This window comes from Glycine max, chromosome 3, assembly GCF_000004515.6.
Source record: "Glycine max cultivar Williams 82 chromosome 3, Glycine_max_v4.0, whole genome shotgun sequence".
Lineage (NCBI taxonomy): Eukaryota > Viridiplantae > Streptophyta > Magnoliopsida > Fabales > Fabaceae > Glycine > Glycine max.
Window position 1 is genome coordinate 21,411,764 of NC_016090.4, and position 11,707 is coordinate 21,423,470.

General features: G+C 32.3%; 1 protein-coding gene across 3 annotated transcripts in view; it reads right to left on the minus strand.

Annotated features, from left to right (window-relative positions):
• LOC100786846 (G-type lectin S-receptor-like serine/threonine-protein kinase At1g11330) overlaps positions 1 to 11,073 on the minus strand; it is a 28,069-nt gene extending 16,996 nt beyond the window's left edge. Inside the window, exons 1-2 of one of the 3 annotated variants that reach the window (XM_014773629.3) lie at positions 10,303 to 11,073; positions 8,628 to 9,410 (exon numbers count right to left, since the gene is read on the minus strand). In XM_014773629.3, the coding sequence (XP_014629115.1) occupies positions 8,628 to 9,410; positions 10,303 to 10,798 (1,279 nt within the window). In that variant the 5' untranslated portion in view covers positions 10,799 to 11,073. The remainder of the gene's footprint in view (positions 1 to 8,627; positions 9,411 to 10,302) is intronic. The other 2 variants (XM_014773628.3, XM_006576499.4) reach the window with 2 other exon arrangements.
• Between the last annotated feature and the right edge of the window lie 634 nt (positions 11,074 to 11,707).

Here is an 11,707-nt window from a genome sequence, read left to right on the forward strand (position 1 = left end):
GGTATGTTTTTTGTGTATTAATGTATCAACAAAGGAAAACATTAGTATACATAGAATGTTTGTTTGTTGTTTGAATATGTATTGTATTTTTAGTTTATGACTCAAAGTATTAATGTTAAACATGTGTTAATTGCAATATCCCTTCCTGTCTCTTTGATTCTCTTGATATGTCTGTTCTGATTTTTAATGGGTTAAATTTCTTTGATTGGAGCGAACTAGTCCAATTTCACTTAGGTGTGTTGGATCTTGCTTTGGCTCTTCAAGTTGAAAAACCTGCTGCTATTACTGATACTAGTAGCAATGAAGATAAAACCCATTATAAGGCCTGAGAAAAGTCAAATAGAATTTGTTTGATGCTTATGCACATGAGCATAGCAAATAACATTAAGTCTGCTCTTCCCAAAATTGAAAGTGCAAAAGAATTTATGAAATATGTTGAAGAGCACTCCTAAACTGCTGATAAGTCTCTTGCTGGGACATTAATGAGTACTTTAACCACCATGAAGTTTGATGATTCTTGTACTATGCATGAACATGTCATTGAGATGACAAATATTGCAGCAAAACTTAAGTCTCTTGGAATGGTGGTGGATGAAAATTTCCTTGTGTAGTTCATTTTGAACTCATTATCGTCTGAGTATGGTCCCTTCCAAATGAACTATAATACCATGAAAAAGGGAAAAGGACTTAAGAATCAAGGAAACCACTCTGTTCATTATCTAAATAATCAGGCAGTTGGAAAGAAAGTCAATAAGAAACATGGAAAGGGAAAAGGACCATTAAAGATTGTCGAGTCCTCTACTAAGACACAAAAGAAAAATGACAAATTTCATTTCTGTGGGAAATTTGGACATTTCCAGATGAACTGCCTAAAACATAAAGCGTAGTTCGAAAAGAAAGGTGAGCATAATGCTTATGTATGTTTTGAATCAAATTTAACCGAAGTTCCCCATAATACTTGGTGGATTGATTCTGGATGTACAACTCATGTTTCTAATATGATGCAGGGATTCCTTACAACCCGAACCATAAACCCAAATGAGAAGTTTGTCTTCATGAGGAATAGAGTGAAAGTTCCAGTGAAAGTTGTTGGGACTTATCGTTTAATCCTTGACACTGGATTTCATTTAGACTTATTTGATACTGTATTTCTAGGAATTTAGTTTCTTTGTCTAAACTTGATGTTGTTGGATACTCTTTTAGGTTTGGGAATGGTTATTTTAGTTTGTATAAACGTATTTGTATGATTGGATCTGGTACACTTTATGATGGTTTATATAAATTAAATCTTGATAATTTATATGTTGAAACTCTTATGACCTTGCATCATAGTGTTAACACTAAACGTAGTTTAGTGAATGAATGTTCTGCTTACTTGTGGCATAAACGTTTGGGACACATTTCCAAAGAAAGGATGCAAAGATTAGTAAAGAATGAAATCCTTCCAAATTTGGATTTTACTGATCTGAATGTATGTGTGTATTGTATTAAAGGAAAACAAACAAAATACACAAAGAAAGGAGCCACAAGAAGCACTAAACTTCTTGAAATTATACACATTGATATATGGGAACCTTTTGATGTAAATTCTTTCAATAAAGAAAAGTACTTTATCACTTTTATTGATGATTTTTCACGTTATGGGTATGTCTATTTACTGCATGAGAAATCTCAAGCAATGGATGCCTTAGAAATTTTTATAAATGAACTGGAAAGAAAATTAGACAGAAAGGTGAAAATTGTCAGATCAGAAAGAGATGGTGAGTATTATGGAAGATATAGTGAAAGTGGACAACATCCTGGTCCATTTGCTAAGTTCCTTGAAAGGCGTGGTATTTCTTCTCAATACACAATGCCAGGTACACCACAACAAAATGGTGTGTCATAAAGGTGTAATTGAACCTTAATGGATATGGTTAGGAGCATGTTAAGTAATTCATCTTTACCTGTATCATTGTGGATGTATGCTTTAAAAACTACCATGTATTTGTTGAACATGGTTTCTAGTAAGGCAGTTGAAAAGACACTTTTTGAACTGTGGACAGGTAGGAAACCTAGTTTGAGACACTTATATATTTGGGGTTGTCAAGCAGAAATTAGAATATATAATCCACAAGAAAAGAAATTGGATACAAGAACAATCAGTGGATATTTCATTGGTTATCCAGTAAAATCAAAAGGGTATATATTTTATTGTCCTACCCATAGTACAAGAATTGTTGAAACTGAAAATGCCAGGTTCATTGAGAATGGTGAAACCATTGGGAGTAAAGCTTCACAAAATGTGGAGATTAAGGAAAGTAGAGTACAAGCTCCTTTAACTAGTGCTTCTAGTTCAAGAATTGTTGTTCCTTATATTGTTGAACCACTCAATAATCAAGAAGAAGAACAAATTAATGATCCTGAGGTTAACAATGAACCTATAGTAGAACAATCACAAGAAATAGTATTAAGAAGATCTCAAAGAGAAAGGAGATCTACTATTTTGAATGACTATGTGATTTATCTATGAGAGTCAGAAAATGACTTAAGCATTGATAATGATCCAGTTTTATTTTCAGATGCCATTAATGGTGATGATTATGGAAAATGTTAGATGCTATGAAAGATGAGCTTAAATCAATGGCACAAAATAGTGTATGGGATCAAGTGGAATTGCCTGAAGAATGCAAGAGTTAGGTGTAAATGGGTCTTTAAGACTAAGCGTGACTCTCATGGCAATATTAAACTACACAAGGCTCGACTTGTTGCTAAAGGTTTTACTCAAAAAATGGCATTGATTATAAGGAAACATTTTCTCCCGTTTCTAAGAAAGATTCTTTTAGGATTATCATGACACTAGTAGCTCATTATGATCTTGAGTTGCATCAAATGGATGTTAAAAATTCCTTTTTGAATGGGAATTTAGAGGAAGATATTTATATGGACCAACCAGTGGGGTTCATTGAAGAAGGAAAGGAACACAAGGTGTGTAAACTTAAGAAATCAATATATGGACTTAAGCAGGCTTCCCGACAATGGTATCTTAAGTTCAATGATACTATTACATCCTTTGGATTTAAGGAAAACACTGTTGATCAGTGTATATATCTGAAGGTCAGTGGGAGCAAATTTATATTTCTTATTTTGTATGTTGATGACATCTTGCTTGCAACTAATGATCTTGGTCTATTAAGTGAGACTAAGAATTTTCTCTCTAACAACTTTGAAATGAAAGATATGGGTGAGGCAGGCTATGTGATAGGAATAGAAATATTTCGTGATAGATCACAAGGACTATTAGGCTTGTCTCAGAAATCATATATTAATAAAGTTTTAAAGAGATTCAAAATGGATAAATGTTCAGCATCTCCCGTTTCAATACAGAAAGGAGACAAATTTAGTCTCATGCAATGTCCAAAGAATGATCTGGAACGGAAATAGATGGAAAATATCCCTTATATATCTGTTGTTGGGAGTCTGATGTATGCTCAAACATGCATAAAACCAGATATTAGCTTTGCAGTTGGTATGCTTGGTAGATACCAAAGTAATCCATGATTGGATCATTGGAAAATTGCAAAGAATGTCTTAAGATACTTGCAAGGGACAAAGGATCACATGCTTACTTATAGGAGATCTGGTCATCTTGAGGTGATTGGATACAGATTCAGATTTTGCTGGTTGTATAGACACAAGAAAGTCTACATTTGGTTATGTGTATCTTTTAGCCGGAGGAGCGATTTCATGGAAAAATGCAAAGCAGTCAGTCATTGTTGCATCCACCATGGAGGCTGAATTTGTGGCATGCAGAGGCCACAGTTCAGGCTAATTGGTTGCAAAATCTTATTTGAGGACTTGGAGTAGTTGACAGCATTGCCAAGCCACTGGAATTTTATTGTGATAATACCGCAACTGTCTTCTTTTTTAAAAATGACAAGTATTCTAAAGGTGCTAAGCATATAAAATTTGAAATACTCTATCGTTAAAGAAGAAGTTCAGAAACATAGAGTTTTAATATAACATATTAGCACTAATCTAATGATTGCTTACCCTTTAACAAAAGGGTTACCACCCAAAGTATTTACTGGCCATGTAGTGAATATAGGCATTATGTCTGCTAGTGAATGTTGAATGTTATTATTATTAATAATGTCTAGTTGACACTTTGAGCTCATTATTGTGTAAGTTTAGGAAATTTATGTTTTCTACTTTATGTGTATATGCATGCAAATTATGATGTGGAAAACATATTATGTTTTTGTTAATGAAAGAATGACTTTTGTTTGAATCCATTATCAACATCTCATTTTACAGTCATATTAAAGAGAAGGATAATATAATAGTATATGGAAGGGAATATGTTGATTAAATGACATGTAACCGCCATGACTCTTATTATTTTTTGTCTTTAATTATGATTAATGATGGAGTCAATTTATCTAAAGTCTTTTAATGCACATTATGATTTATGTAATTATTAAACCATGAAGTGTTATGGCATCACAAGAGTCAAGTGGGAGAATGTTAGAAAAAAAATATTAAATAACATGATAATGTGACTCATGTAAATTAAGGGCCTAAACTTGATTTAATAAAATAAAGGGACCTATTAGCAAACATGGGAAGTTAATAAACTTCTGATAACTAACTTGATGGAAGTTTGTTAATAAAAGACAAAGGATTCTATCTCTGTCATAAGAGTTTTTCCCTCTAATTACCCATAAAAAACGTGAGAGGAAAATAAAAGAAGGAAAGAGATAGATTGGGACAAAGAAGATTGAAGAACTTATGTCTTTCATGGATGAAGGTAAGTTCTACTTGCTTTCAAAATGTATGAGGGAATCATATATTCTAAGATCCTTACAATACTTAATAATTCATTGAATATAAATGCATGGAATCTATAACTAACAACATCTCCCATGTGAATGTGGATAAGTTTATGTCGATTGCTCATTTCCGGCATACTCGTCAAATATGGAAATACCTAGGTTTCCCAATGTTTTCTAGTAGAATAAAGAATTTTGATTTCAATTATATCCTGGAAAAAATTAACTCAAGGTTGAGTTGGAAGATGACACTATTAAATAAAGTTGGGAGAGTCACTTTAGCCCAATCTATCCTGACTTCTATGCTAATTTACACTATGCAAAATTTGTGGATCCTGGAGGGAGTTAGTGACAAGATTGATTCAACAGTCCACAATTTTATTTGGGTAAATGATCTTTGCCATTGCGTGAAATGGGATAGCCTTACCCTCCCTAAGTCCAAGGGTGGTTTAGGTATCCGTTCTGCCAGGAATATAAATATTTCCCTTTTACGGAACACACTTGGGATATGATACATGACAAGGAAAAAATGTGGGCTCAACTTTGGGAGGCTCATTACATGAATGAGGACTTTATATTACACACATAGGAGGTGAAAGAGGCATCTTACACTTGAAATTCTATAATTAAAGCTACGCATATTCTCAAGTTGGGGTTTAAGTTGTGTATTGGCAGAGGGGACATTTCCTTATGGTATGAAAAATGGCATGATGAAGTACTTATGCCATTTAGTTCCTTATGTCAACATCCAGGACACATATCTAAAGCTGTGTGATATCTACCAACGTGACTCTTGGTGTTTCAATAATTGGGAAATTATTATTCCTTTGGAGGTGAAGGAGGCGCTGTGAAACCATGTTATCGATATAATGATGCTATAGATGATGTTACATATGGGAGCAATCCAAAAATGGTGTTTATTCTTCTAAATCTGCCTATAGATGGCTTACTGCCGAGAATCCGTCTCCTATATCCCACAAAGAGAGCACTGCCCCTGGGTCTGGAAACAGCAATTACCTGAGAAAATTCTCCATTTTTTATGGCTTACCTTGCATGGTAGCCTTCCTACTAACGCATTCCATGTCTTTAGACAATTGTCTATGGATTCTTTTTGTAACAGATGTAGCAGTGAGCTAGAGACGATTCTGCATCTCCTTTGCGACATCTGGAGCTGGAATTACAGGCATATATTTTATACGCCAAATGTTTCTGACCAGCTCATTTCCAACATTAAGGGACATAACGAGACTCTATTTGCAACAACTTACGACACTTTGTGGAAGGCTAGAAATACAGGAATTTTTAGAGATCAACAATGGAATCTCTAACATGTATTAAGTAAAATTCATTCTCTCTTCAATGATATTTGTAGAACTATGCACCATTAAGTTCGACTTAGACCTTGCAAGCATGTTAGCTGGGAGCCTCCTCCACCACCGAGAATAAAGATCAACATTGATGGTAGCTCATTTGGTAACCCTGGACGAGTTGGATTTGGAGGTTTATTTCGAGATCATTGTGGCAACTGGATATCGGGATTCTCAGGGTACTCAGCATAAGAGCAGAGCTTTTTGCCATGCTTAATGGACTGCGAAAAGCTTGGAATGATGGCTTTTGGGAAATTAATTACTTGTGACACTGACTCTAAGGCATTATGTCTGCTAGTGAATGTTGAATGTTATTATTATTAATAATGTCTAGTTGACACTTTGAGCTCATTATTGTGTAAGTTTAGGAAATTTATGTTTTCTACTTTATGTGTATATGCATGCAAATTATGATGTGGAAAACATATTATGTTTTTGTTAATGAAAGAATGACTTTTGTTTGAATCCATTATGAACTTCTCAGTTTACAGTCATATTAAAGAGAATGATAATATAATAGTATATGGAAGGGAATATGTTGATTAAATGACATGTATCTGTCATGACTCTTATTGTTTTTTGTCTTTAATGATTAATGATGGAGCCAATTTATCTAAAGTCTTTTAATGCGCATTATGATTTATGTAATTATTAAATCATGAAGTGTTATGGCATCACAAGAGTAAAGTGGGAGAATGTTAGAAAAAAAATATTAAATAACATGATAATGTGACTCATGTAAATTAAGGGCCTAAACTTGATTTAATAAAATAAAGGGACCTATTAGCAAACATGGGAAGTTAATAAACTTCTGATAACTAACTTGATGAAAGTTTGTTAATAAAAGACAAAGGGTTCTATCTGTCATAAGAGTTTTTTTCCTCTAATTACCTATCAAAAACGTGCGAGGAAAATAAAAGAAGGAAAGAGATAGATTGGGACAAAGAAGATTGAAGAACTTATGTCTTTCATGGAAGAAGGTAAGTTCTACTTGCTTTCAAAATGTATGAGGGAATCATAGATTCTAAAATTCTTACAATACGTATTAATTCATTGAATATAAATGCATGGAATCTATAACTAACAACATCTCCCATCTGAAGGTGGATAAGTTTATGTCGATTGCTCATTTCCGGCATACTCGTCAAATATGGTAATACCTAGGTTTCCCAATGTTTTCTAGTAGAATAAACAATTGTGATTTCAATTATATCCGTGAAAAAATTAACTCAAGGTTGAGTTGGAAGATGACACTATTAAATAAAGTTGGGAGAGTCACTTTAGTCCAATCTATCTTGACTTCTATGTCAATTTACACTATGCAAAATTTGTGGATACTGGAGGGAGTTAGTGACAAGATTGATTCAACAGTCCACAATTTTATTTGGGGAAATTATTATGCAATTAATGTATTCCTTAACTTTATTTTTTAAATTTAAAATCAATAGTAATATTTTTTAATAAAATTTTATCTCAATATTATATTTTATCAAAATTTAGTTATTATATAATAAAGGTTTTTATCAAAATTTAGTTTTGCCAATTCTATTTTTTTAAAATTTAAATTATTATGCAATTAATGCATTCCTTAACTTTATTTTTTAAATATAAAATCAATAGTAATATTTTTTTTAATAAAATTTTATCTCAATATTATATTTTATCAAAATTTAGTTATTATATAATAAAGATTTTTTTTACTTTGTTAATATCTAATTGTTAAACTCTATTTTTTTTTACATCGAAGAAGTTCTTATTTTTCAAATCTAACTTAAACAAGTATTATTGAATTGATTGTTTGAAAATAGTTATAATTTTCAAAGTATGAAAATACCAACAACATTTGTTATGCTCACGACTTGTTACATTGACATGATGATGGTCAAAGTGGGAGACACCACACCACATAAAAAAAAAATATTTTTTATTTTTTATATTTAATATTTAATATTTTAATAATAAGACTACATTTGGTAATAAGATGAAAGATAATTTTTTATTGAATATTTATTAGTATATATTGAAAAAAAATTCTTAAAAAATTAGTAATTATTAATCATATAAGAAAGATGTGATTTTTTTTGTTATAAGACATAATGTATTTTGATAAATTATTAATGTAATTTTTATCAAATAATATTTTGTATAAAAGTTAATAATATATAATTATACATGAGTTTTATTTTTTATAATTGTCTTCCTCTTATCTCGGTTTGAGTGCTGCCCTATGATTGATTGATTGGGTAAATGTTGATAATACCTAAAAATAACACTAATTATGAAAGTGATTCTTTATTTTTGTTTTGTTTTTAACTATCAAAATTTTGTATAAAAACAGAAACAGAACATGAAAACGGATAACAAGTTTTCTGAGCATAACATTCCCGTAAGGAATGAACTTTATACTAAATAACTCCAAAATATTGTGTAGAAGGAGAGAAAAACATACCTACAACTAGAAGTTGTGCTGGCACGCGAATGAAGAGATCAACCCCTCCATTTGGAAATTTCTGCAAATCAATCAAGTCCCTACTCCAAAACATGCAACCAATGTAAGAATCATATGCGTAGGCCAAGCAAGAGCAATTTGCTAAGCAATCTGCTCTGCATTTGTCTTGGTCTCCATTTATTGATCTCTCTGCAAAGTCAGGCACTTTCATGTTATGGTACTCCAAAAACCCATCTTGTTGAACATCACTCCCATTATTCAACTTGTCACAGTTCAGTTGCATATTCCTCACACACCCACTAGTCCAATTTTCCCTGTTCCATTCATCAAGATTGCTGGGCTTAAACCCTTCAAAACAGCTGCAAATCGGTAAAGTTGAGTTATCACAGCTTCCATAAGGCCCACATGTCCCATAAAAGTCACATTTATTTTGGTCCACCTCAAGTTCTAGAAATATCTTTTTGTTCAAAAACTCTACCAATTTAAGTGTGCCATGTGGAGTTATGGTCAGGACTCCAAACATAGAGGGATTTTCAAAATTGTAGGTTAGATAAGCTGTTCCATTATCATTAGGCTCAAAACGCCAGCCATATAGGTACTCAGTTAACATCCTTGGTGATCCAAGGAAGACCCTTCCATTCCATGGACCAGTTCTCCAATATGGCTTTGTTTTGTTGAACCAAAAAAACACTTCTGGAGCATCCAAGCGTTCAAGGCTCCCGGTGAAGTATCCAGAAGAAGGATCAGAACTGCTTTTCCATGACACATATGCAATTTTCTCGCCTGTTATGAAACAAAAATATGATACATGTTTTAGATACGATATTATACATGCTTCTATATCTCAAATGCAGCTAGATTAAATATTCATAATCATAAGTTTCTTTTGAAGTCATGGATACTTCATCTCGCATTTTCCCTGATACTCAATTTTCTCAAATAGGATATGCTTTTCAAATATGATATTATACATGTTTCTATATCTTCTAAGCAACAATGATTATATCTCATTGTTACACCCAAGATAAATCACACCAAAATAAGAGAGATCCAAAGGCTGGACAAATATGAGACTGTATAGTTAAGGATAACTTAAAAAAATAATTAGTACTATCTATGTCAACAAGATGCATCTATTTTTTGGTAGCTTATCACTTAAGAACTATACAGTTAAGTTTGACTTAAAGTAGTTATGGAGTTATGGAATAAGTGACCTTATGAAAAGTTTTTCAGAAATGGTGAGTGAGGACAAAACATGCTGAAAAATCTCATGTTGATTTGTGGGAATAGACATTGATCTTGGAAATAGGAGAAACAGATTGTCTGAGGTATTAGAAAAGATTTTCTACGAAAGATTCTAACAGATGGAGTGTTATGATCAATAAAGAATTGATTGTCTGAGGTATTTGAAAAGATTTTTTACAAAAGATTCTAACTGGTGGAGTGTTATGATCAATAAAGAATTGAATGAAGTGTCATCATATGAAATGTTAGAGTATGAACCGTAGAGAAATCTATAATCAAGAATGTTACATTCATAATAATAATTTTCTTTTAAAGTCTTGGATACTTCATCTTGCATATATGTATTGATGAAGTATCCTAGAGTATCATATACTAATAGGTTAATACGTGTATGTGAAGTAAACAAAAATATTGGTGTCTCGTAGCTTACCTGTGAGCCTGTTGGCAGCAATCTTCATCGATGGCACTGCAACATCAGCAGGGTGTGTGAAACTGTCCCATAGTATTTTTCCATCTGAAACATCACGCAGGATCAGATTTCCGGAATCATCAAGTTGAGCACTTGTATTGGTAGCAATGATTGACACATTTGTTGACCATATGATCCTATTTTGTGGATTCATTACCACAAGATTCCCATCCTTGTGAATTTGGAACACCCCAGATGAATCATTAAGTGGTTGGTCTCTATTGGCTATCCATATGATGTAGGTTTCAGAGAGATACCAGATTGCCACATAGCGATTTGTGGATTTTTCAGGGCTGAAGAATCCGAGCTTGAAGTCACCATTGCTTGAGATTATAGCCTCAGGGTCCCTGATGAATCTGGTTGATGTGATGGTATCATTCACAGAGATTATACCAAAATAGAAGCTGGAAAGTATGAGCAAAAAAATCAAGTAATTAACTTGAGTTAGCGAACCCATGAATCAATGGTTTTGAATGCGGAGAATCTTGGTGTTCTTTGGATGATCGTGCTCTCTTTGTGAATACTAATACAACTTTGAGTTTGAGGATTTTGATTCCATGTTTGCCACCAAAATTCGTCTTGAAACTGGCGTTGAATTGTAGTGCTATGTACCATGATAGTGAAGATACTCTTATTCTTTAGTTGACTTTAGTAGTGCGTAAAGCATGCTAATTTGACGGGGAAAAATCGGTATTGGCATTATTTTATTCAAAAGCCAACTTGTGTACTTGTATGCAGCTACTTCTTCGAAAAATAATATTGAACTAAGACTACAATTCATTATATATGTAATTAATTAGGAGTTGTTTTGTTCTCATGAAATAGGCAATAAAGTCCCTGAATAAATTAGATCTGTACTTAGACTACAACAGTTGCTTAATTAACTAGGAGCTGCTTTGGCCTCAAGAGATAGGCAATAGTTGAACTAAGACTACAATTCATTAAATAAAAATATGACAACGTTATCATTTGAGCTTACTTTTTAGACCGGTACACGTAGTGCAAAGCAATATCTACAAATTATTAAGGCTTAATTACAAATTTTATTATATTATTTTTATTATTTTTTAAATTTTATGAATTAAGTTTTATTTTCATAAATTTTACTATTTAAATTTTTTATTTGTATGTATTTTATCGCTGCAAAAGATGAATAATTTTTAGTTTTGAAATCGATTGTAATTAATGTAGAAAAATAACTTTTTATATCAATTATTACCATAATGATGTAAAAAATTATTTTTCTACAAAATCATTTTTGAAAAAAGTTTTATTTTATCGGTCAACAAAATATTTTTTATTACATTATCATTAAGAATATTGAACCATCTATACAAAATCTTGTTCGTTGACTCTAGGTAGATTT